The sequence below is a fragment of the Hylobates moloch genome, unplaced genomic scaffold (assembly GCF_009828535.3).
Source record: "Hylobates moloch isolate HMO894 unplaced genomic scaffold, HMol_V3 SCAFFOLD_6, whole genome shotgun sequence".
Classification (NCBI taxonomy): Eukaryota; Metazoa; Chordata; class Mammalia; order Primates; family Hylobatidae; genus Hylobates; species Hylobates moloch.
The window spans coordinates 79,476,527-79,502,974 of record NW_026652281.1 but is presented as its reverse complement, the minus strand read 5'-3'; the positions used below and the strand labels follow the sequence as shown (position 1 = coordinate 79,502,974).

Here is a 26,448-nt window from a genome sequence, read left to right as displayed (position 1 = left end):
AACAAAACAAAACAAAACAAAACAAAACACAAAACAAAACAACAAAAAACCAAAGTGTCAGCCGGACTGTGTTCCTTTCTGGAGGTTCAAGGGGAGAACTTATCTCCTTGCCCTTTCTGTCTTCTAGAGGCCACCTGCATTCCTTGCCTCATGGCCCCGCATCACTGCAACCTCTGCTTTTCCCATCTCATCTCCTTCTCTGTCTCTGACCCTCCTGTCTCCCTGTCATAATGACCCTTGTGATTACACTGGGCCAACCCAGATATCAGGATAATCTCCCCATCTCAAAATCTTTTTTTTTTTTATGCCTTCGACCTTTGTCTTTTTAAAAAATTTAATTTAATTTTAATTCCAGTATCCATGTGCAGGATGTGCAGGTTTGTTACATAGGTAAACGTGTGCCATACTGGTTTGCTGCACTCATCAACCCATCACCTAGGTATTAAGGCCCACGTGCATTAGCTATTTATCCTTCCATCTCAAGATCTTAATCATGTCTGCAAAGTCCTTTGTGCCATGCAAGGTAACATATTCACAGCTTCCAGGGATTAGGATGGGGACACCTTTGAGAGCCCTTATTCAGCCAGCCCCAGGGGCTTAGAGAGTCACATTCAAATGTCTTAGTGCAGCATTCAATGCCCTTGACACATGGATCCCAAGCAGTCCTGCCCATCTCCACCCTGAGCACCCACCGGAAGGAAGTACAGCTGCAGGCTGAACATCTCATTCCCTGCAGGCCTCCAGCATGCCCCACCCATTGGAGTGACCCTCTGGGCCAGTGCTCCTTACCCTCCTAAGTGCTTTGGAGTCAGCTAGGGACCTGGCGACAATGCAGGTCTTCAGTCAGTAGGCCTGGGAGGGGCCAGAGATTCTGTATTTTCTCCATGGTCCCAGGGAATGCTGACGCTGCTGGTTTGGGGTCCTCCCTTTGAGGAGTGAGACTCTAGACAAGATGGTTATGCAGAAAACAGTCATCTCTAGACCCTGTGTTTCCAAGGTAGCATGCCGATTGGCATCAGAATAGCATCACATCCCCACATGCTCTGTTGCCCGACCTTTTTGCCCATCTCACTAAAGCAGCCACTGAGGGTCTCTACTATGACCTGGAGTCAAAGCATAAAAGCTTTCCGGACTCATTAAAGGAAGATTCCGAGTGAGCGTTGTGACCTTGGGCAACTCACTCGCCCTCTCTGGGACTTTGTGGAAAGGATGTGGGGCTGGCTAGACAAGAGAACTTTCGGGAACAGCTGTCAGATCCATGACCTTGGCTTAGAAAGTCAATTCAGGCATCTGAGCTGAATGTCTTTCCTTTTCCTCTAACTCTGAAAATTGAGTTATGGGATGGTGTGGTGTTTGTTAGAACCCTGGACCGTGGGAAAGGGTTTGCAGGAAAGGGTGCCCTCAGTCACCCCTATCTGTAGATATCAGGGGTCCATACAGGGTCTTAAAATGTTGCACGGCTGCAGTATCGGAGATAGGAATGACTTAGATTTCGTCGTATAGGGAGACAAGGCTGGAAACTCAAATGCTCTCGAGAGCCCAGCAAGACCCGTGAAGGGTCGAGGGGCACCGGGTGGGATCCGTGTTCCCTGTCTGAGGAGGGGAGCCCCAGCTCAGCCCCACAGTCATCATCACGTGATGATGCAGGTCCAGTATTGTGCATTTGCCCATTTTGCAAACGAATCCAGAAATCTGGATTTTTTTTTTAATGTGAAGCCTCCTATTTTTAAATGTTGATAATGAATTCAGATATTTTTAAAATACTGTGTGGGCCAAACAAGACATTTCTGTGGGCTGGATTCAGCCTGTTGGCAGCTTGTTTGAGAATCTACTCACTCTGCCGAGAGGGAAACTGAGGCTCACAGCAGCCAAGGGACCTTCCGAGGTTTGTAGCATCAGGGTTTGCACTCGGGGCTGCTGATGTACGGTGGAGCCACCATCTGTTGGTCTCACTGTAGTTCTCTCTTCCAGACAGCCCTTTCTCCCTCAAACCTCAGTCCTCATGCCTCTGATAGAGCCAAACTTGCCCCCAGGCACACAACAGGAAACAGCCTGGGAGGTGGAAGAGTGCCTCCCTCCCCCCTCTGACTCTGCTCCTGACTTACTCTATGACATGGGAAAGTCCTGGCTCCTTTTTGCATCTGAGACCTCTCATCTGTAGAACAAGGGCTGGGGGCTCAGTGACCCCCGAATTCCCTCCCTACAGCTCTCCACGGCCTCTGGCCTTTTCCTCCCAGTGCCAGTACATCCCTGCCTCTGAGCTTCCCATATTGACATTTTGCAAACAGCAGCTGCCACAGAGACGTTGCCAGCCCCCGAGGTCCCAGTCCACATCATCTACATGATTCAACATGCTCGGTATCAGGGGGCCTGTCACCCATCTCACAGCCAGCGGCCACTGCGCTGTGCCTTATTGATTTGATGTATTAAACGGATGGATTCTTTGAGAAAAAAAATGTTTTCTCTTGAAAGGCCATTGTGTCTTGAGACTTCATATGACTTTGCAACAATTCCCCTCTGATCCCCGTAAAGGTTTTATTTGTCCAGTGGCTGATAGTGCACTTGTTCCAGGCTTCCTAATCCTCCTTGGCTACTTCACTTTAGGAATAACAACAACGGTAACAGCTAATGGGCACTTTAGACAGGACAGGTGTTGTCCTAAGCACCTACTCAGTAATTAACTCACTTAATCCTCACAACAGTCCATGGGCTGGCTGCTTCATGTATACCCAATTTGCAGATGAGAAGACTGAGGTTCAATAGCGATGTATTCCTTTTCCCAGTCTCACATCTAGTTATTGATGGAGCTAAGGTCACCTGGTCCAGGTCCTCAGTCTTTCTCGGTGCCTTACCACCTCTTATTACAATTGCTGGCCAGGGATGGTGGCTCATGCCCATAATCCCTGCACTTTGGGAAGCCAGGGCTGGAGGATCACTTGAAGCCAGGAGTTTGAGACCAGCCTGGGCAACAGGGTGCGATCTTGTCTCTAGAAAAAATAAGAAAATTAGCTGCATGAAGTGGTGCATGCTTGTAGTTCCAGCTACTTGGGAGGCTGAAGTGGGAGGATCGCTTGAGCCCAGGAGTTCAAGGCTGCAGTGAGTCATGACTGTGCCACTTCACTCTAGCCTGGGAGACAGAGTGAGACTCTGTGTCTTAATAAAAAATGAAAATAAAAAATTAGCTGGGCATGGTGGTGCATGTCTGTAGTCCCAGCTACTCGGGAGGCTGAGACAGAAGAATCTCCTGAGCCTGGGTGGAAGCTGCAGTGAGCCTTGATTGTACCACTGCATTGCAGCCGGGGTGACAACCTGAGACCTTGTCTCTAAAAAAACAAAAAGGAAAAATTATTATAATTGTGAATAATGACACTTATTAGCAATAAATAGTCATACTTAACTTTCTTCAACTCTTTCCAAATGTTGGGCTTGTGTGATTTACAGGTATTGTCTCATTTACTGCGTGCAACAAGTCAATTATGCCCATTTTAGGAATGAGGAACCCTACGGACAGAGGACCACTCAATGTCACACAGCCGAGACACAGTTCCCACCCATGTTTTTTCATCAGTCAAGGATCTGGCCCTGGACGCTCTCTCAGCAAGGGAGGGATCCAGGGCGAACGGGAAATCATTCCTGCAAACCCATCAATCCCAGCAATGAAGGGTCAGAGTTGGCATCACAAAGCTGTTTTTTAAAAAGGCAAAAAGTGCAGCTAACAGGATCAGCTGTCACCTCCTGGCCCCGCACCTGATGAGAAATCATTTCATTTTTTCTGCCCCCTGGAGGTCACCTGTTCTTTGCCGCAAATTGAACCATTAGTGCAAGTTTCGGAGACTTGGGACAATCATCCCCACCATTAGGGAGTCTTTCCCGGCATCACTAAGGCAAGGCTCTGCTGCGCCTGCTGAGATTTCCTGTTCTGATTTCCTGTCCTTCCACGAGCTTGCATTCTACAGCACTAAGAAGAAAAGTGGGCATTCATCACAGGCCAGGCGTTCTGCATTGGTTCCCGATTGTTTAATTATTCCCATACCACCTTTTATTTGCCTGATGCCAACACCTACTTTTCTTTTCTAGCATTGACTTAGTTTTTCCTCAAGGTGACTTTTTTTTTTTTTTTTTTTGAGACCGAGTCTCCCTCTGTCACTCAGGCTGGAGTGCAATGGCGCGATCTCGGCTAACTGCAACCTCCACCTCCCAGGTTCAAGCGATTCTCCTGCCTTAGCCTCCCACGTAGCTGGGATCACAGGCACACACCACCACACCTGGCTAATTTCTGTATTTTTAGTAGAGATAGGGTTTCACCATGTTGACCAGGCTGGTCTCAAACTCCTGACCTCAGGTGATCTGCCTGCTCGGCCTCCCAATGTGCTGGGATTACAGGTGTGAGCCACTAAGCCCGGCCAAGGTGACTCATTTTTTTATTTTTGAGACAGGGTCTCGCTTCTGTTGTCCAGGCTAGAGTGCAGCGACAAGATCGTAGCTAATTGCAGCCGCAACCTCCTGGGCTCCAATGATCCCTCCCACCTCAACCTCCCAAGTAGCTGGGGCTACAGGCATGTGCCACCATGCCTGGCTAATTTTTAAAATTTTTATAGAGATGAGGTCTCTCTATATTGCCCAGGCTGGCCTCGAACTCCTGTGCCCAAGTGATCCTCCCACCTCGGCCTCTCAAAGCACTGGGATTAGAGGCTTGAGCCACTGCATTCGGCCTCATTTTTTATATGTACATTTAAAAATGGGACTTTAGATTCCTGGTTCTCAAACTGGAGTGCATATCAACATCACCTGTAGGGCCCATTCAAACACAGAATGAGTCCTACTCTCAGAGTTTCTGATTCCACAGGTCTGGGCTGGGGCCGGAGAATTTGCACCACAAGTGCTCAGGTGAGCCTGGTGCTGCTGGTGGGGTACTCAGTGTGTGCTGAGACCACTGGCTTGGATCACCACTCTCACTGGAAATCAGAGTCCCTTGCATTAAAAAAAAAAAAAAAAAAAATCAGTCACTGAGGGTCCCTGCAGAAAATAGAATCCCCCAAATAGTTCAACTGAAGATACTTTAATGAAAGAACTCCTTACGGAGGAGTGGGAAGGGTTAAGAGAATCTGAGGCCAGGTACGGTGGCTGACGCTTGTAATTCCAGTGCTTTGGGAGTCTGAGGCAGGAGAATCGCTTGAGCCCAGGAGTTTCAGACCAGCCTGAGCAACATAGTGAGACCCTGTCTCTACAAAACAATTAAAAATTAGTGAGGTGTGGTGGTGAGTGCCTGTAGTTCCAGCTACTTGGGAAGCTGAAGCGGTAGGATTGCTTGAGCCCAGGAGGTTAAGGCTGCAGTGAGCCATGATCCAGCCACTGCACAATGCACTCCAGCCTGGGTGATAAAGCAAGACTTTGTCTCAAAAATAAATAATTAATAATAACAAATAATAAAAAAATGTTATTCAATATGGCTATAAACTATGGAAGATTCTGAGCCAGAGACCAACCTTGTCTTTGCTTTAAAAAACTGACAAGTGTTAGAAAGGTGTTAAGGACCTATTAGCACCACACAGAGATTCTTTTGATTGAGACAATAAGAATGTTAAAAATCAGGGGAAAGAGAATCACTTTTTCACTCTTTGGTTCTGACAATTTAACGTTGTGACTCAACACCACCTTAAAGCACTTGTCCCCTGGTGGAAAACAGGAATGTGTAGCTCACAGCCCCCAGTGGCACCCAGCTTCTGGGACTTATTCACCAGCTCACACTCAGCACTGGGGGAGGGCTGCTGCTGGGGATGGGGGCAGGTTGGTGTACATCCCCTGGCATGTCCAGCCTGTCTCAAAGCTGGGCGCAGGTGGGCTCTGGTGGCCAGGGCAAGCCCCCAGGCAGAGAGACACAGGTGCCAGCAGGTGGAAATATGCCCCCAAGGGCCGTGGGCAGGCTGGGGGCACCGCACTGGCTGTGTCTGCCACACTTTCACAGCCCCCTGTCACTGCTCCCTCCCCTTAAGTATTGATGTCCCCTGGAATCCCACCTCCCACATGGGTTCAAAGGCATCCTGTTGGCTCCAACTACCTTCTGACAATCATAGCAGATACACAGGAAGTGCTGAGTCTTGCCAGTGCCCCCCACCTGTCTGAGCTCCAGGTCATGGACATCCGTGCTGGATGTTCCACGGCTCATGTAGACTCTGCATGTCATTGTCCTCCTGCCTTAGCACTGTTCCATGCTCACTGAGGAATGCCATCATCTGCTCACGTGTCCAAGCCAGGAACATGGCACCAGTGTGGCCTCCTCCCTCTCCTTTGCCACCAGATTCATAGGTGCACAGCCCACTGAGTCCACCCCTCAGGGGTTATCAGTTTATCTACTTGTCCTCATTCCCACTGTGGCCACAGTCCGGGCCACCGTCATCTCTTGCATGGAGTGCAGCGGAAGCCTCCAGGAACTCTTTCCATCCTGTCCATCCATTCTTCACCCTCCTCTCAGCATACAGGGTTCCCTGGCTAAGCCCCTCACCTGCCCCTGAACGCAGGTCAAGTCCAGCTTCCCCAGCCTGGCTTCGAAGAATCCTCCAGATTGCCTTCTTTACCCTGTGGCCTCCTTCCCCATCACGCCTGGTGGCTGGCTGGTACAGGATCCCTAAGAACTGAAGGGCCATTCCATCCCACTCAGTGGCCATCCTCTTCTGGACACCTGGTTACAGAATGGCTTGGGACTCCGGAGAATATCTTGAATGAGAGCCTTGACTAGGGAATCCTACGCCCCACAGCCAGACAGGCTGCAGCAACCTGCTAAGAGCGGGAGAATATGGTTTCCAAGGGGCCACCTTGTTCTGATGACAGCCTCCTTGCTGACCATGGTTCCTGGAGTCAGAGAGGCATGAGTGTGAATCCAGACTATGCCACTACCTAGGTGTATAGAGCAGTTGGTTAATCCCTTGGAAGCTGAGTTTTCTTGTCTGCAAAACGGGTGATACATTGCTATCTTGCAGGCTGTTAGGAAGATTAGGGGATATAATCCACATGAATTTTTGTGTCTGAGATCAGATTATCTAGAGGCGCAGGGTAAGATGAGGATTTGGGTGCAAAGTCATTGGTGAAGGAAATGCTCCCTGGGGAGACTGGTAAGGGAACTGAAGCTGCAGGACAGGGAAGGGGGAAAGGAAAGCAAAGGATGGTGTCAGGTCAGTCCGGCCCCATGGGGGCTTTGTAGTGTGGGTCACAGCTCAGAGGTGTCTTAGCCAGAGCCACAGGACAGGACCCTGCTGGTCAGTCATGCGTTGATGGCAGCTAAGAGGGAAATGTAAGTTCCCAGTCATTTTCTGAACAAAGATAGAACAAATGGGCTCCAGTTGCCCAAAGACAATCCTCCAAAGACAGAAACTCTAAAAAGAGAGCCTAGGAGATTGGGCGGGACACCAACATCCTCTTTTTTGACTTGGCACATAATAAAGACCTCATAACTGTCAGCCTTTATTGTGACAATTATAACAACAAGAACAATCGTTATTGTTATTAATTTCCTTGGCTGGAGTGGGCTGAAACTCGCAGATGGATGCTCCTGAGCCCAGTAAGAAGATAAGGAAATAAATCTAGCAATCTAGCTGGAAAAGCACAACTCGGCTGGGCACATCTATAATTTCAGCGCTTTGGGAGGCCGAGGTGGGAGGATCACTTGAGGCTGAGAGTTTGAGACCAGCCTGAGCAACATAGTGAGACCCTGTCTCTACAAAAATAAAAAATAAAAAAATTAGCTGGGCATGGTGGCACTTACCTTTAGTCACAACTACTACGGAGGCTGAGGCAGGAGGATGGCCTGAGCCCAGGAGTTAGTGGCTGCAGTGAACTATGATTGCGCCACTGCACTCCAGCCTGGACAAACAGCAAGATCCTGTCTCAAAAAAAATCTATATATCTATATATCTATATCTATATCTATATCTATATCTATATCTATATCTATATCTATATCTAATCTATATCTATATCTATATCCATATCTAAGCACAAGCCAGCCGGGTGCAGCTCAGGCCTGTAATCCCTGCACTTTGGAAGGCCAAGATGGGTGGATTGTTTGAGGTCAGGAGTTCGAGACAAGCCTGGCCAACATGGTGAAACTCAATCTCTACTAAAAATACAAAAATTAGCCGGGCACGGTGGCGGGTGCCTGCAATCCCAGCTACTCGGGAGGCTGACTCAGGAGAATTGCTTGAACCTGGGAGATGGAGGTTGCGGTGAGCCGAGATGGTGCCACTGCACTCCAGCCTGGGTGACAGAGTGAGAGTCTGTCTTAAGTAAATAAATAAATACAGCACCACAACCCTGCCAGGCATCGGGGTACCCGTGCCTATTTCCCCATGGTTAAGTTACTTCCGGAGCATCCCCACCTCCAAGCTCTGGCCCATCTCCCATCACTTTTGAAAGAGCAGAGCTGGGCCCTGCTGTGAGGGGAGGTGCGGGGGAAGCGTCCTGGCCTGGGGCCCACGTGGGCAGGGTTGAATGCACCCCCTGGGGTGTGGGGGCTGCATGGGGGAGGCAGCTGAGTCAGTGAGCAGCACCATGATGAAGGGCAGTCCCTGCCAGCACCAACAGGGGCTGGAAACCCAGCGACAGGAGCATCAGCAGCTCCGAGGTAAAGACTGTTGGGTTGGGGATGAAACCTCCTGGGGGCGGCCACCCTCCTGCAGGCTCAGCGCTCTCTGAATTTCGTGCTTCGCTCCCTGCTGCCTGGTGGGCCTTGGGCCAGCGAAGGGCTCGGAGACTGTGAGTGTGCGGTGCCAGGGGGTTTTTTAACAACATCCAGGCTGCCAAGAGCACATTATTCTCTTACAAAAATCCAAGGAATTGCCCAGGAGATGTGATATTTTGGTTGGGGGGGGGGGGGGGGGGAAGAAAAGAAAAAAAGGGAAGAAGAGGAAAAGAAAAGTTCTCTGAAACTCTAAAAGCGCTGTTGTGCTAGGAATGACAGTGGGTGTGTCAGCATCTGGGTTCTTCGTCAGAGAGCAGGTAGGGACTCAGAATTTACTGTTTATTTGTTTTATTTGATAAATAGTATCTCTTGGATGTCCCCAGGACATTCCAGGTGGAAGGAACAACTTGTGCAAAGGCAGAGAGCTAGAAAAGGACATGTTTGACAAGAAAAGCTGCAGATAAGGACTCCTGGTTGTGATGGAAATTCTCCTCAAACTGGCATGGGCAAAGACAAAGAATTAATTGGTTCACGTGATTGAAAGAACAAAGGACTGGCAGCTTCAGGCATGGCTGGATCTAGGGGCTCAGACAATGTCATCAGGACGTAATCTTCCTCCATCTCTTGGCTCTGCCTCCCTTGGCACTGGGTTCACTCTCAGGAAGGCTCTTGCCATTTGGTGATTCAGTCAATTCCTTCTTTACATCCTTCTAGCCTCAAACCTGGTAGAAGTAAAAGGCTTCTAGGGCTGGGCGTGGTGGCACATGCCTGTAGTCCCACTACTTTGGGAGGCCGAGAGAGGATGATCACTTGAGCTTAGGAGTTCGAGACCAGCCGGCGCAACACGGTGAAACCCCATCTCTACAAAAAATATAAAAATAAACTGGGCATGGTGGTGCATGCCTGTAGTCCCAGCTACTCAGGAGGATGAGGTGAGAGGATCGCTTGAGCCCACGAGGTGGAGGTTGCAGTGAGCTATGATTACACCACTGTGCTGCAGCCTGGGTGACAGAGTGAGACCCTGTCTCAGAAAGAAAAAGAAAAGAAAAGGAAACAAAGAAAGAAAGAAAGAAGAGAAAAGAAAAAGAGATAGAAAAGAGAGAGAGAGAGAGCACTTCTCTTTCCCAGTAGTTCCTGCAAAAGTCCTGAGGTTGAGTCTCATTGAATAGACTTGGGTCATGGGTCCATGTCTGACTGCCCATGCCTGGTCCGTAGTTCCTTCTCTAAAGTGTGGGTCTTGGGGGACCACATAACTAGTGTGGCCTGGAAGGCAAGCCATGGGAATGTGTTCCTAGTTCCATCTTCTACTGGCTACTTTTTCTTTCAGAAATCATACGTACCCTCACAATTTCATTTCTCCCTGTTGACTCTATCTTTAACCCTGACCTCGTCAAGAGCCCCTGAGCTGTTATTTCCAGTCCCCATTGGATATATCCTCATTATATTCTTCTAAAAAAACTGTAATAGTACAAATGACTTGAGCTCTTACTATGTGCTATTCATAAGCTCCTTACATTGCTGTGCAACTGAATCCTCACATCACCACAACACTGCAAGACAGGCGTTATTACCCCCATTTTATTTTTTTTTTATTTTTTGAGACAGAGTCTCACTCTTTCACCTTGGCTGGAGTGCGGTGGTGCTATCTCGGTTCACTGCAACCTCCGCCTCCTGGGTTCAAGCGACTCTCCTGCTTCAGCCTCCCGAGTAGCTGGTATTACAGGTGCATGCCACCACGCCTGGCTAATTTTTGTATTTTTAGTAGAGACGGGGTTTTACCATGTTGGCCAGGCTGCTCTCAAACTCCTGACCTCAAGTGATCCATCTGCCTCAGCCTGACAAAGTGCTGGGATTACAGGCATGAGCCACCGTGCCCGGCCATTACCCCCATTTTACAGATGAAGGAACTGAGGCATAGAGAAGTTCACTCCTGAACCAATGATTGGAGTTGGAGGGACATGGCACACTGACTGGCTAGACCTGAGTCATGTCCCCAGCATGGAGCCCAGATGTGGGTCAGCTGCAAAGGATCCATGTAGACAGATAAGAAAGAGTCTCTCCTGCTAAAAAGCATGCAGGAATCGTTATAATATGGGTAGGAAAAACAGCAGATGGCCCCTAAACTAGATGGCAAATGATGGTAATCCAGTTTGGACCAATTTGTAGGAAAAGGGAGCTGTGCTATCTCAGGGAATACAAAGAACATTTGAACTGCCAAACTACTGGAAGGACAGGAGTGCAGGTGGCCTTCAGGAACAGCTGGAACCAGGTGCTCACGTGGTCAGAATGCTCAGACTCTCATCCGAACTGCTCTTTCCTGGTCTATTTCAGTGGTTCTAAGTGCAGGTTCCTAGAGGAAGACTTTGATTGGTCAATTATAAGTCAGATAATCATACTGGACCAATCAGCTATGCCAGCAGGGCAGGACCTCACTAGAACATAGCTGACTGGGAGAACCACAAGGTTGAAGTGTGGGAGTAGCAATGATGGGTTCTAGAAAAAATGTGGGGTAGGATACAGGGCAGATAAAAGTGTAGGTGTGCCTTGAGGGCAAGCCTGCTGTGTGTGTGAGGTGGCGTACTTACAGCTGCAGGTGGCCAGGTGTGGTGGCACATGCCTGTGATCCCAGCACTTAGGGAGGCTGACGCAGGCAAATAGCTTGAGCCCAGGAGTTTGAGAACAGCCTGGGCAATATGGCGAGACCCCATCTCTATAAAAAATAAAAATTGAGCTGGGTGTGGTGGCGCACTCCCATATTTCCATCTACTTGGGAGGCTGAGGTGGTAGGATGGCTTGAGCCCAGGAGTTTGAGGCTGCAGTGAACCATGATTGCACCACTGCACTCCACCCTGGGTGACAGAGCGAGACCCTTTCTCAAAAAAAACCCACAAAAACAAACAAACAAAAAAGAACAAAACAAAATGTACAGTTGGAGCTAACACAGAACCTCGCACTAACTGGCCTAACAATACAGCAGTTTGTCTCATGAAGCCCAGAACAGGGCAGCTCCCAGGGCTGGTGGTTGGTCTGATGAGGCCATCGTTCCATCACTCTTCTCTGCGTCTACAGTGTCAGCTTCACCCTAAACTGGTGGCGGCAAGCTGGCTCTCAGTGGTGATCATCTAACCCATGAGAAAGAAAGGGAGCCCTTGGTCCAGCCACAGGATAAAAGTTCTTCCCCAGTAATGGGCATCCAGAGAATGCTGACTTAAGCTTCGGTCCCTGAGCCGGCCCCTGCAGAAAAGGATGGGACGGCCATGACAGGCTTCCATCATCAATCAGGACCTCCCCCAGAACCAGGGTCTATTCTAAAATGACTTGCTACCCTCTGCTGTTGTGGGAGAAATAGGCACAGGGTAAGTCCATCTTGGGTGGCCCCTCATCTCACGGCCTCTCTGACTCTGTTGGACAGGGGTCCTGTGGCTGTCTGTGGTCTCCGAGGTGCTGTACATTCTGCTGCTGGTGGTTGGCTTCAGCCTCATGTGTCTCGAGCTCTTCCACTCCAGCAATGTCATCGACGGGCTCAAGCTCAATGCCTTCGCGGCTGTCTTCACGGTGCTCTCAGGTAAGGCATGGCCGGTCCTGTGGCCTCTCGGAGCAGAGGCGAGAAAGGGTGCTGCCCTTGGAGTAAGCCCTGGTTGTACCAACCGGGAGGCATTGGACAAATCGCTTCTCTTCTGTGAGCCTGACTTTTACCATTTGTAAAAAATGTCCAATGCATATTGACTGAGCATCTAATATGTGCCAAGCGCTGGACCAGGTACTAAAGTTATAGTAATGAACAAAAGCAGGCAGTCCCAGACCTCAAGGAGCATAACACGTGTGGGAGGGAGAGGCAGATGAACTTGAGATGTCTTCAGGAGATCAGTGCCACATAGTCTGTGATGGATTGGATTTGCAGTGTCAGGGAGGGAGGTGGTTGTGCAGAATAGGCTGACTGTGCCGCCTTTCCCTGGGATATAAAAGAGAAGCCACTTTGGGGTGGAGGGCACATCGCTCCTCTTCCCGAGCTCATCTGGCTTTGAGAACTCCACGTGGAGATGCTGCATTGGAAGTCGAATGATCAAATACATCCGGAAGCTCAAGGGCAAGTGTGTGTTGGGCAGGGATTGTGGGGAAAGGCCTCAGAGCCAGGGATTTTGAGGGTTTCAGGAAGAATGGGGCAGTTAACTGCATCATAGGACTCAGGAAGATGGAGACAGATGATTCCAAGCAAACACTTAGATTTAGCGGGCAGGTGCCCAGGGTTGCCACAGCAGATCCAGGTCATCAGGGGTTAAGCTGGGATTATGCAGGAAGGGAATAAAGGAAGCCTATAAACTAAAACATCAGGAGGCCTGGCAGACAGAGCAGTGGCTTGGCTGTGTAAGACATTTGTTCTTAAAAAGCTGAGGGTAAATTGAATTTCTTTAAATTTAATCCTATTCTTCACGCATTGGAAGAACTCTCTATTTAATGAAACCAAAACGATGAGCCTCTTGGTAAGGGAAGTAATCTCTCCTAATTGAGGTATGTACATTTGACAGAGGGATCTTTCAAAGAATAGAGCTGCATTCAAGAAATTAGAGCACACGCCATAGATCAAAATGTGCCAATCTGTCATCCCCAGGATGTGGGAAATCCAATCATCACAGTAAAGAAAAGAAGAAAAATAGAACAATTGTCACAACATACAGACAATGTGGGATTTGGCCTCCATGCACCCCATCCCTGTGCACCCCATCCCAGCTGTCCAAGGATGGAGAGCTTGTTTATTCTTTTTTTTTTCCCTCCATCTTTTATTTATTTACTCAACCAACATTCACTGAAGGCCTAACTGGGCACTGTGCTTGTTTGGGGGAGTTGAAGGAAAAAGACTCAGTCCTTGCCCTCATGATGCCTTTTTTTTTTTTTTTTTTTTTGAGACAGGTCTTCTTGGTTGCCTAGGCTGGGACATGGTCAACACGGCTTCACCTTGACTTCAGGTTGAGATAGGGTCTTGCTATGTTGCCCAGGCTAGTCTCCTACTCCTGGGCTCAAGTAATCCTCCTGCTTCAGCCTCTCATAGCACTGGTATTCCAGGCATGAGCCACCACGCCTGGCCAAGTTTGTGATCTTGTGGAGAGACGTATTCATCAGACGATTCTAACATGGTGTGTTGACCTCTATGGACTGGGTGTGTTAACAGCCCTGCAGGAGGGGCACCCACATTTGCCCAGGGAGTGGGGATGAGTGGGGTGGGCATGGGGAAGGCAACATTTGAGTGAGACTTGGAAAATAAGTAAGAGTCTGCTTGGTGGACAACTTGAGGAGGGCATTCCAGGTGGAGTGGACAGCGTAAGCAAAGGCCTGATGATGCGGCATATTCTGGGAACTTCACATAGCTCAGAATGGTGGGAAGACTGGGAGTAGGGAGAGGAGGAATGTTGAGAGATGAAGCTGCAGAGCTTTGTGAGGGTCTCAGTGCTTTATAGAGGTCTTTGGATTTTACCATATAGGCAACAGGGAGCCACTGAAGAGTGTGGAGCAAGGGGCAACACGGTCAGGTTTGCATTTGGGGATTGTATTAGTCCATTCTCATGCTGCTAGTAAAGACATACCCGAGACTGGATAATTTATAAAGAGAGAAGTTTAATGGACTCACAGATCCACATGGCTAGGGAGGCCTCACAATCATGGTGGAAGGCAAATGAGGAGCAAAGTCATGTCTTACATGGTGGCAGGCAAGAGAGCGTGTGCAGGGGAACTGCTCTTCAAAAAACCATCAGCTCCCATGAGACTCACTATCAGGAGAACAGCATGAGAAAGACCCACCCCCATGATTCAATTACCTCCCATTGGGTCCCTCCCATGACACGTGGGAATTATGGGAACTACAGTTCAAGATGAGATTTGGGTGGGGACACAGCCAAACCATATCAGGGATGATCTCTCTGGGTTCAGGGTGGAGCACAGATGAAGTGGAGCAAGAATGGAGGTGGGGAGGCCAGCCAGGAGGCTGCAGGAGTCATACTGATGCAAAGCAACAAGGCCCAAGTGGAGAATGGGTGAGGACAGGGACAGGTCCACCGTGCAGGAGGTAAAGTCAGCGGGGCTTGGGGACTGGTTAGGAGAGGCGAGTAGGAGTGGGTGGTTAGGGGAAGATAGAGTCAAGGTCAAGGGTTTCTAGCTTGGAGTGCAGAGAATTCAGGAGGTCCATGAACCCAGTTGGGGGAAATAACATCTTTATTTTTCTAACATAAAATTAACTGTCATTTAGCATTTCCTCCAACAAATCACAGTAGTGGGGATGAGACCCATGACATAGTCACCAATTGTAATCTGTACTTTTCATGAAATCTCACCACAGCTGCAGCTATCTCAAAATGCGCTCCTTCAAAAGTATGATACTTGGCCGGGTGCGGTTGCTCATGCCTGTAATCCCAGCACTTTGGGAGGCCAAGGAGGGCAGATCATGAGGTCAGGAGTTCGAGAACAGCCTGACTAACATGGTGAAACCCAGTTTCTGCTAAAAATACAAAAATTAGCTGGGCATGGTGGTGCACACCTGTAATCCCAGCTACTTAGGAGGCTGAGGCAGGAGAATCACTTGAACCCAGAAGGTGGAGGTTGCAGTGAGCCGAGATGGCACCACTGCACTCCAGCCTGGGTGACAGAGCAAGACTCTGTCTCAAAAAAAAAAAAAAAGTATGATACTTATTAAAGTTTCCACTGAATCTCGTTTCATATGTTAACAAAATGGCACATAAAATCCTATACAACAGTTTGTTTGAATATATTGCTAACTGTATTTCAATGTAATTGATTTTTTCTGTACTATGTATTTCATTTTATCTAGTGGAAAACATTATTCTGAGAAGGGGTCAGATGGTCAGAGGGACCTGGGAGATCCCTCGGCTGTCCTTTGGCTTGGAATAGGGTGAGCAGTGGTCTAACCAAGATGGGGAAGAAGGGGAAGGGGCTGGAGAGATGATCAGTGTGTTTCAGACAGTTTGGGCATGATGTCTCGGGGGCACGCATCCAGTCCCCTCTCCTTCATCAGTGGATTCATCTCTCCTTTTCTTCCCCTGCACCAAGCATCAAAAAATCCCCTCCATTTTTCCAAGCATGCAGCTCTTCCCCCAACCTGCTCACTCCAGCCACACAACAAAAGTTTGTCGTTGACCACAGGGAGCCACCACCGGTTCTTGCAAGCAGTCTCCTCGTGGGGCAGGAGGTGGGGGACTCTCCTCCACCTCCAAGGGCTTCTCAAAGTTTCTACCCCTCAAGAAAACAAATAAACCAAGCCAGGTGTCCTCCTAGTGGGGAGACCCACCGCGAAAGCAAATAGGATTGTCTCCATAATTCCAGGCAGATAAACAATCCAGGCTCAGGGAGGTTAATTGACTTGCCCAAGGTCATGCAGCTGGTCATTGCAGAGCTGGGATTAAACCCAGCTCCAGTTAGCTTCAAAGCCCTGTGCTCTTTTCACAGACTCACACTGCAGGAGTGACCAGATGGGAGGATGAAGATTTTAAGTCTTCAGAAAACAGTAACTGAGAAGTATGTAGCAGCCAGATGATGGAATAAGACTGAGGTAGCAAGTGGTGGAGAGAAAGGATTTTGTATTCATGCCCGGGAGAAGATAAACAGCAGAGACACAATATGAGGAGATAAATTTTGAGGCTGCTGCTGAGAGCTGGGCATCCGGCCAGGAAGACACGGGAGGCTGGTCTTTAGGGAGCCCCTTGGAAACAGGGCAAGGGGTGGTGAGGGGCTTGGAGGAGGTGGAGAGGGCTTCTGCTCTGCTCCTGTGGGAGGGAAAGTGCTGCTTTCTGTCTAGGAAGAGCTGGCAGGCAGGGTTGGGCAGAGGCCAGCAGCCAGGTCCATCTGGGGAGTTGCTGGACCAGCTCAGCCCAAGGTCAATGCCTTCTGGGGTGGTGGAGAAAGCAGAGACTGGGGCAGCCCTTCCTCTAACCAATTACAGTCAGCCCTCTGCAGCCATGGGTTCCGCATCTGTGGATTCCACCAACCCCAGAGGGAAACCATTTGGGGGAAAAAAAAGCAATTAAAAAATAACAATACAACAATAAAGACAATAAAAAATACGTAAAATAATGATACAATAAAAATAATAAATAAAAATAATACAAATTTAATAACAATACAACAACTATTTACATATCATTTACATTGTACTAGATTTTACAAGTAATCTAGAGATGATTTAAAGTATACAGGAGGATGCATGTAGGTTATATGCAAATATTAAGCCATTTTTTAAAAGTTAAAAAATTTATTATTATTTTTAAAGACAGGATCTTGCTCTGTTGCCCAGGCTGGAGTGCAATGGCACAATCATGGCTCACTGCAGCCTCGACCTCCTGGGCTCAAGTGGTCCTCCCACCCCAGCCTCCTGACTAGCTGGGACTACAGGTGTGTGACATCATGCCTAGCTAATTTTTTTAATTTTTAAATTTTTTGTGAAGATGAGGTATTGCTATGTTGGCCCAGGCTGGCCTTCAACACCTGTCCTCAAGCAATCCTCCCTCCTCAGCCTCCCAAAGTGCTGAGATTACAGGCGTGGGCCCCAGATTATATCAGGGACTTGAGCATCCTTGGATTTTAGTATCTATGGGGAGTCCTAGAACCAATCCCCTGTGGATACCAAAGGACAACTGATTTAAAATTCATTCATTCATTATGATTAATCACAATAGCCAGCATTGACTGAGATGTGATAAAGGCTCTCTCCTTTGACCCAGTTTGAATCAGGCCCTTCTGAGTCCTCCTTCTGACTAGACCCTGATCTTGGGCTCTGTCCTTGGTCCACTCAGTCCCGTTTTAGCAAGAATCCTGCTGGATCCGTTTATCAAAAACCCCCCACCATTGATATCTGATCAAATTCCTCCTCCCTCACCCCTGATTGTGTTATCACCCTGGCCTGCCATCAGCAAAACCCTGTTGAGTCAGTTTAGCCAGAACCCCCTTACCCCTGAGGCTTCCTCATAGTGATTTTCATCTGTGAACCCCACCCTGCTCCTTGGCTATGAATCCCCACTTGTGTTCAGAGTTGAGCCCATGCAAACTCCCATGGCGGTGGTCCCTCTTCAATAAGTTCTCCTTACTGTTTTTACCTAAAGTGTTTGGATAAGTTTTTCTTTAACAGGTTGGGTATGATGGCTCAAGCCTGTAACCCCAGCACTTTGGGAGGCTGAAGGCAGAAGATCACTTGAGGCCAGGAGTTTGAGATCAGCCTGGGCAACATAGTGAGACCCTGTCTTTATGAAAAAATAAAGTAGCTGGGCATAGTGGTGTGAGCCTGTAGTCCAGTCCCAGCTTGATATGGTTTAGTTCTGTGTCCCCACCCAAATCTCACCTTGAATTGTAATAATCTCCTCATGTTAAGGGCGGGACCAGATGGAGGTAACTGAGTCATGGGGGAGGTTTCCCCCATATTGTTCTTACGATAGTGAGTGAGTTCTCAAGAGATCTGATGGTTTCATAAGGGCTTCCTCCTTTGCTCAATACTCATTCTCTCTCCTGCTGCCATGTGAAGAAGGGCATGTTTGCTTCCCCTTCCACCATGATTGTAAGTTTCCTGAGGCCTCCCAAGCCATACAAAACTGTGAATTGATTAAACCCCTTTTCTTTATAAATTACCCAGTCTTGGGTATGTCTTTATTAGCAGTGTGAGAACAGACTAATACACAGCTACTCAGGAGGTCAAGACAGGTGGATCCTTAAGCCCAGGAGGTTAAGGCTGCTGTGAGCTATGATCATGCCACTGCACTCCAGCCTAGACAACAGAACATGACTCTGTCTTTCAAAAACCATTTTTTTTTCGTTAACAGATGCTACTATGCGCTGGCCCTGGGGTAAGCCTGCCACATGTGTTCATCTCTTTACTCCTCCTATAGCATTACATTCATTCTACAGATCAGAAAACTGACTTGCCTGCAGCCACATAGCTAGTAACGTGTTGAACCCTAGAGTCTGCCATGGTGAAGTGCTCTGAGCAGGGCTTTGCACCCAGGACTTCAGGTTGTTATCATTATTATTATTCCCAGCTGCCTTTGAATAAACTGAGGGACAGATCTGGCCCCAGGGTCCCACACTCTCAAAATGAGGCTGGGGCAATTTGAACAGATATCAAGGGTGGGCAATTTTCAAGGCTGGGGCCCAGGGGCTGGAGTTTGGATGCTTCAGTGAAGGGAGAAAAAGGGTCAAGGCTGTCTCCCCACTCAGTGTTGCTGGCAGCAGAGGGTTATATAGGAAGGTGGCCCCCCGGGCTGAGGGACAGAGTGGAGGAGGGGCAGGGGAATGGGAAGTTGGAGGTGGTGACTTCTGGTTCCCTTGGTCACCTTCTCCAGCCGGCACAGGGCTTGGAGCTCATGATATTTCTAGGGATGCATGAAATGTTTAATTTTAACTTCTTTTATAACCAGAAGAAAAAAAGAATATAATAATAATGAAGATATAAAAATGCATCTAGACAGGGTCATATTTGTCTTTATACCATTACTGTCATAAAAGGTCAATCTTAATACATCTTTTATGGAGGAACAGGTCTACGATGGCAAAAGTACCCACGGCCCATAAAAGTCATAATGTGGCCCTGGACTGGACCACGGCCTTTCTCTTGCTCTCCCAGCAGAGCAAGACTAATTCGAGACCAGGGATGGCTCAGGCTGCCCATGTCCCCACTCCCCCCAAGTCCTGTGACTTCGGTCAAGAGGTGTTGGGGAAGACAGGGCTCTGCCACCCTCTTGCTCCCCAGTGGCCAGGGGCTTAGATCCAGAAAGGGCTGTGAGCAGGCTGGGCAAATTTCTTTTCCTCCCCCAGCTCCTCCAAAATTTGAGGCTGATCCACTAAGGGAAAAAGAGAAAATCGTTTGGAAAATTCCTGCACAGTCCGGCTAACTGTGGACTTTCAGGAAAAACAGCACTGGTACAAAGAGAAACCTGTCCATCTCCGGGAAATAATCAGCCTCATGGAGAAATCAGCAAGTGTCTATTTTGTTACCTAAAGAGAAAATGAAATTTCACAATAAAACCCAGATTACCAAAGACAATGTAACTCTTTGGAATCCGAGTTTCAGGTGCCATCTTAAGAGTATGGACCGAGTTGAAGAGCACACTCCTCTATGGCCTGCGGGGTGGGTGCCACTAGTGTGTTTTGGACAGGAGCTTGGGGACCTGGAGGCCTGGGGGCCGAGGGCAAAGCATACCAACCTCACTCCACTGCCTATACCCACATCCTCAGGAACTAGGTTGTGAGCAGGCAGAGTGCAACTCCCCTGGGCCTGGTACCAGTGCCAGGAGCCAGGCAGCATGTGGCTTCTCAGGAAAGTAAATTTGCAGAGCCATTTGCCTTACAGTCTCATCTGTGCTGCCTTTTAGGAGTGAATGTGAGCCATGAGCTCACTGAGTTTGCCTTTTTCCATCGGCTGCCAGGAAGCTCAGATCTAAGTTCTGTGTTCAATCATAACACCTTCTCCCAAGCAAGGCTTCCTTCCTGTTCCACTTCTTAATTCCTTGGCATTTTCTTGGAGCTTACTCTTATTGTGGTGACTTTTGGTCTTATGCTTCCTCCTGTAAATGGCCACAAATTATCTTAGGACAAGTTTCCTGGGACCCTAATTCCACCAGTCACCCCTGCCACCTTCACCTGTGCTGAAAGAATCTCCCACCCATAACCCCTTCTGTTCAGTTTCTCTGGCCTGGCAGACTTGGTTTCTTGCTCATAGCTTAGAGGGCAAGTATTTTTGTGTTTAAAAATGCAGATGGTCTAAGTCAGAAAGATGAATATTTACATATTATTAAAGATCCTTTTATTTGAAAGTGACAAGAACCTGATCAAATTAGCTGGAGGGAAAAAAGGGGATCGTGCTGGAAATCTGCTGGTTCAGTAATTGAAAAGTGGAGGGGCTGGGCTTCAGGCACAGCTGCATCCAGGTGATCATGTAATCAGGAATCTGTATCTCTAAACTCTGCCTTCTTCTGTGTTAATATCATTCTCAGTCAGGCCCTCTCCATGTGGAGAGGATGGCTACAAGTAGCCCAGGCTCATTTAAAATTCTAGAGGTAGAGAGAGCTTCTTTCCAATAATGTCTGCTTGGAGTTTTGTCCAAAAAGGACTATAATTGGACCAACTAGGTTCATAGACTCATTTCTAAACAAATTACCATGCCAGAGGATGAATTACTCTGATTAGCCAGGTTTGGTTGGGTCTGTTGGCATGCCCATGATGTGGGCTCAGTCATGGACCAAGCAGGATTGTCATGCAACAGTAGGCAAGTGGTTGCCAGAATGAACTGCTTGATACAAGCCCAAATGTGTTGTCAAACTGGGAGATTATCAGAGTGTCCACAGTGGAGCCGAACGATCCAGTGCCCCAGGAATGGCAGAGGTCTTATTCTGAGTTTCTCCAAAGCAGACCCTAAGATGAAGATTCAGGTGCAAGCAGTTTCTTTAGGAGGTGATCTTAGAAAGTATGGTGGGAGAGTGGAGAAGGATGCCAGGAAGGGAGGAAAGACATTAAAGGGAGTATTGACGAGAAGGTAACCACTGTGGGCCACTGGGGCTCAGTCCCTCATGGAGGCTGAGTAGAGTACACACCAAAACTGCTCACTCAAGGGGTGAGAAAGCAGTGATATTTGCTCACCAGCTTCCATCCACCATTAGTTTAGGGTCACTCCTGAGACATTAACTCCTCATAATCTCCAGCCTTCTCCACCAAAGAAAGCAAGTCTTTGAGGAAAGAAGTCACCAACATGCATGGGAATTGCCTAACCAAAGCCACAAATGATGCCTGGCATGGGCCAAGGAGATATGGATGGAGGCACGACAATGTCTGCCACAGCAAGTCAAGTCAAGACAAGGGGGGCATTCTGACACCAGCTGGTCTGTGGTGATGCAATTCTGATGCCATCTTCCCAGAGGCAGCATCACACTCCACAGGCTTAATGTATGGTCCTCAGCAAGACTGCCCCCACTTCAGATGCCAGCTGCAAGTTCAGGGGTCCCCAGGCCACTATCACTTCTGACTAACTGGCTACAAATGCAAGGCTTTGATAATTCACTAGAATGATTCACAGAATTCAGAAGTCACTCTACTTAAGGTGACAGCTGTATTATAAAGAATACAGATCAAGACCAGACAAAGGAAGAAACACACAGGGCAAGGTTGACAAGGGTCTCAATGCAGAGCTCCTATGCTGTCTCTTTGTGGAATCAGGACACATCACCCTCCAACACATCATGTGTTCACCATCCAGGAAGCTTGCCTGTTAGCTGGGCATGGTGGCACACACCTATATCCCAGATACTTGGTAGGCTGAGGCAGGAGGATTGTTTGAGCCTGGGAGGTTGAGGAAGCTGCAGTGAGCCATGATTGCACCACTGCACTCCAGCCTTGGTGATAGTCCCTGTCCAAAAAGAAAAAAAAAAAAAGGCTCTCCTGTGCTTCAATGTCCAGAGTTTTTATTGGGATTTTATGACATAGGCACGATTGATGGAATCATTGGCCATGTTGATGTGTAGATGATCTCAATCTCCAGTCCCTTTCTCCTCCTTGAGGTCAGGCTGGCTCAAAGCCCCAGCCCTCTAATTGCAAGGCTGATCTTTTTAGTGACCCCCCCACAGCCCCCATTTTGAGTCATCATCTCATCTCACTAGCATCAAATCTGATGTGATTCAAGGGCCTCATGAATAACAAAGACACTTCTATTACAAACTTTAAAGGATTTAGAGTGTCCCTCCCAGGAAGCAGGGACAAGGGCTAGTCAAATTCTTTATTATACAACAAGGGTCCTGGGTGGGGAGACAGGAGCACATATCTGCAGCTGAGCTGTCATCTGCTCCCCTCTCCCAGCTATGTGCAGTTTGGGGCAACTAGAGCCATTGACACATTAAGGGAGAGGCCTGGGAAGTCTTCCCTGTTTGGGGACTAATGCCTTAAGCATTTGCAATAGGGCTGGGCCCGCTTAGCTTGGCCCTCTATGGGGAGTCCCTGTGTGTTTTAGATGCTACAGATTTCACCCCTCTGTAGCCACCCATTTCACCCCTCCTTTCCCCGAGGTAGTGGACCAAGCTGAGTCTCTCCAAACTCAGTCCTCTAAAGCTAAGGTGGCCAGTACTATTCTTATCCCCGAGCCCAGGTGTGCAAGCAACACTTCAGCTCTTTCATTTCTGGATAGGACCTTAATTTTAATTTTAAGCCCCCATCCCCCTGGGCTGGTAGAAGATTTATCTTCAGAATTTTTCGATGTTTTCTCCCTTCCGCCTTTGCTTGGGGCTGTGCCACCATTTTTGGCTCTTAATGCAACATCCGGCAAAGAGGGGGCGGGGTTTGATCTTTGTTGTTATCATCTTCATCATACAGGTCACAGTGCTCAGTCTGAAATCCTTGGGTCTAAAAGTGTTCCAGAATTCAGAACTCTTTAGATTTTGGAAGGTAACATAAGACACAGACTATCCATTCCATCACACCCCACCAGCAGCTGGGGCAGAACCCTATAATCAAATCCATTCATATTTCTGCTGTAAAACACATATGCAGGCTGGCAGGGGGTAATAAATCAAGATAGTAAATAGCCTCACATCCATCCAGGTCAGGCTTACGTTCCAAAGAAGTTTAGGCCAAGTCAGGTATTGTGACCAGATGAGTTGCGAAAAAACATTTGGATTTTAGAACTTCTGGGAATTTGAAATCACAAACAAGAATCATAGCACCAATAGCTCATATTTATTGAGCACCTACTGTATGCTGAGACATGACCTCTGTCCAGCGCTATTGTTACTGGAAAGGGGTCCCTTGTCCAGACCCGAAGAGAGGGTTCTTGGATCTCATGCAAGAAAGAATTCGGGGCGAGTCCATAGAGTAAAGTGAAAGCAAGTTTATTAGGAAAGTAAAGGGATAAAGAATGACTACTCCATAGGCAGAGCAGCGGCATGGGCTGCTCAATTAAAGATACTTAGTATTGTTTCCTGATTATACACAAACCAAGGGGAGGATTATTCATGAGTTTTCTGGGAAAGGGGTGGGCAATTCCCAGAACTGAGGGCTCCTCCCCCTTTTAGACCATACATGGTAACTTCCTGATGTTGCCATGCTATCTGTAACCTGTCATGGTGCTGGTGGGAGTGTCTCTTAGCATGCTAATGAATTGTAATTAGCATATAATGAGCAGTGAGGACAACCAGAGGACGCTTTTGTCGCCATCTTGGTTTTGGTGGGTTTTGGCTGGCTTCTTTACCGCAACCTGTTTTATCAGCAAGGTCTTTATGATCTGTATCTTCTGCCGACCTCCCATCTCATGCTGTGACTCGGACTGCCTAACCTCCTGGACATGCAGCCCAGTAGGTCTCAGCCTCATTTTACCCAGGCCCTCATCAAGATGGAGTCACTCTGGTTCAAATGCCTCTGACACTACAATGGTAGGTGCTCTTATTGTCCCCATTTTATAGTTGAGAATACTGAGGCACAGGCTTAGGAAGTGGCGATTTTGGCTTCAAGGCTCATGTGCCTCGCTATTAGACTGGTCCATGTAGGCTACTGCTAGCCATCCATGTCCATACAGCCCCTTCTGGTCCCCAGGGGCTCTTTGCTGCTAGGACTGGACATGAGATGGGAGAATGAGGCTGGTAACTTCAATACGCGTGGTCTCCTCACTCCAGCCTGAGGGGTCTCACATCTAATGCCCAGAGCGACCATGGAGGTGACTTAAATGAGTGCAAGCTGCCCAGATAAAATACAGCAGGGAATACGGCAGCAGAGGTGAACTTGAGAGCTCATATGCATGGCATTCGAGGAAGGCCAAAATCTGTTTTCTTAACTCCTGATTTTTAATTCAAAAAATTTTAGACAGCTTTATTGAGGTATCATTTACATACCATGCTTAACGCATATAATTCAATGATTTTTAGTAACCATCAGCATAGCTTAATTTTAAAATATTTTCATCACCCCAAAAAGAAACCCCATGCCACTAGCAGTCACTCCTCATTTTCCACCAATCTTCCCAGCCCTGGGCAACCACTGCTCTATTTTCTATTCCATCAATGTGCCTATTCTAGACATTTTCTATAAATGGATTTATAGAAGATAGGATCTTTTATGACTGGCTTCTTCCATTCATTTCACACGCTTTCAAGGTTCATCCGTGTTGTAGCTTGTACCAGTACTTTGTTAGTTTTATGGCTAAATACTATTCCATTGTATGGATTGACCACATTTTCTTTTCTTTGTTTTCGTTTTGAGACAGGGTCTCTCTCTGTCACCCAGGCTGGAGCACACTAGCACAATCAGGGCTCACTGTAGCCTTGGCCTCCCTGAGCTCAGGTGATCCTCCCACCTCAACCTCCTGAGTAGCTGGGACCATGGGTGCCACCACACCTGGCTATTGTTTGTATTTTTTGTAGAGACGGGGTTTTGTCATGTTGCCCAGGCTGGTCTTAAACTCCTGGGCTCAAGCTATCTGCCTGCCTCAGCCTCCTGAAGTGCTTGGATTACAGGTGTGAGTCACTGTGCCCGGCCCCAAATTAATTAATTTATTTTTCTGTGCCCAATTCCCTGGACCAGGTTTTGTCCACCTCGGCACTATGGACCTCCTGGACCAGATCATTCTCTGCTGTTGGGGGCTGGCCTGTGCATTCTGGGGTGTCCAGCAGCATCCCTGGCCTCCACCTGCTACATGTCAGTAGCACCCCCTCCCCAAGTCACAACAACTCGGAATTTTCATGGGGAATGTTCAGAGACGGTGACTCCGGGATTGGTTGGACACGGAATCCGCAAGACTGCTGGTTTGAGGTTGGGAAAGGGGAAAGTGAGGTCAGGTCATGGCTGGACTCGGATGCCAGGCTAGGAAGTGTGGGGGTGCAATGAAAAACCACCAAGGGCTTTAAGTGAAGGAGTGACAAGGTCAGGGTGGGTCTCACAAAGACTGTTGTTGGGGTACAGGAAGGGCCAGCAGGGCCAGTACAGACTGGGGAGCCCGGCTAGGAGGTGACTGCAGGTGTCTGGCCACAAGGAGATGGTGGCAGAGGGAACAGAGGACTGTGGATGGGCTCTAGAGAAGCAGAACTGGCAGGACTTGATGATCCACAAACTGGAGGGCAAGGGTGGAAGTCATGGAGGATGCAGATGCCAGGCTGCGACCACGATGGGGAAACAGGGGAGTCATCCCATGAGGGCAAGAGCATTGAAGGAGGACGGCGGTGCATTCTGGGCATGTGAGGTTTGAGGCAGGACCTCCTGTAAGAAATACTCCATCATCACATCTCAGTCTCTGCAGGGCTAGGAGGGCGGGGAAGGGAAGAGAGGAGAGTGGAGGGCCCCTGATAAGGTAAGAGATGGAGCAGGAGATGGGAGGCAGAGGAAGATGATGAACAGGTCCCTGGGACGGAGGGAGACACACACTTAAGGAGAGAAAAGAACAGAGAGAGAGAGAGATGGATGGAGACAGACAGAGAGAGAAAGAGATGGAGGGAGACAGAGAGAAAGAGAGAGATAGAGGGAGGCAGAGAGAGAGAGAGATGGAGGAGACAGAGAGAGAGAAGGAGAGAGAGAGAGATGGAGACAGAGACAGAGAGAGAGGGAGAGAGAGATGGAGGGAGACAGAGACAGAGAGAGATGGAGAGAGAGATGGAGAGAGACAGAGAGAGATGGAGACAGAAACGGAAGGAGACAGAGACAGAGAGAGAAGGAGAGAGAGATGGAGAGACACAGAGACAGAGAGAGAGAAGGAGAGAAGAGATGGAAGGAGACAGAGGGAGAAAAGGAAAGAGAGACGGAGAGAGGCAGAGACAGAGAGA

The 26,448-nt window shown here is 48.3% G+C and overlaps 1 protein-coding gene across 2 annotated transcripts in view; it reads left to right on the top strand.

Moving 5' to 3' along the window:
* GSG1L (GSG1 like) overlaps nt 1-26,448 on the top strand; it is a 270,500-nt gene that overhangs the window by 164,563 nt on the left and 79,489 nt on the right. Inside the window, exon 3 of one of the 2 annotated variants that reach the window (XM_032157186.2) lies at nt 12,087-12,239. The exons of the other annotated variant lie outside the window; for it this stretch is intronic. Within the exon in view, the coding sequence (XP_032013077.1) occupies nt 12,087-12,239 (153 nt within the window). The remainder of the gene's footprint in view (nt 1-12,086; nt 12,240-26,448) is intronic. 2 annotated transcript variants of the gene reach the window in all.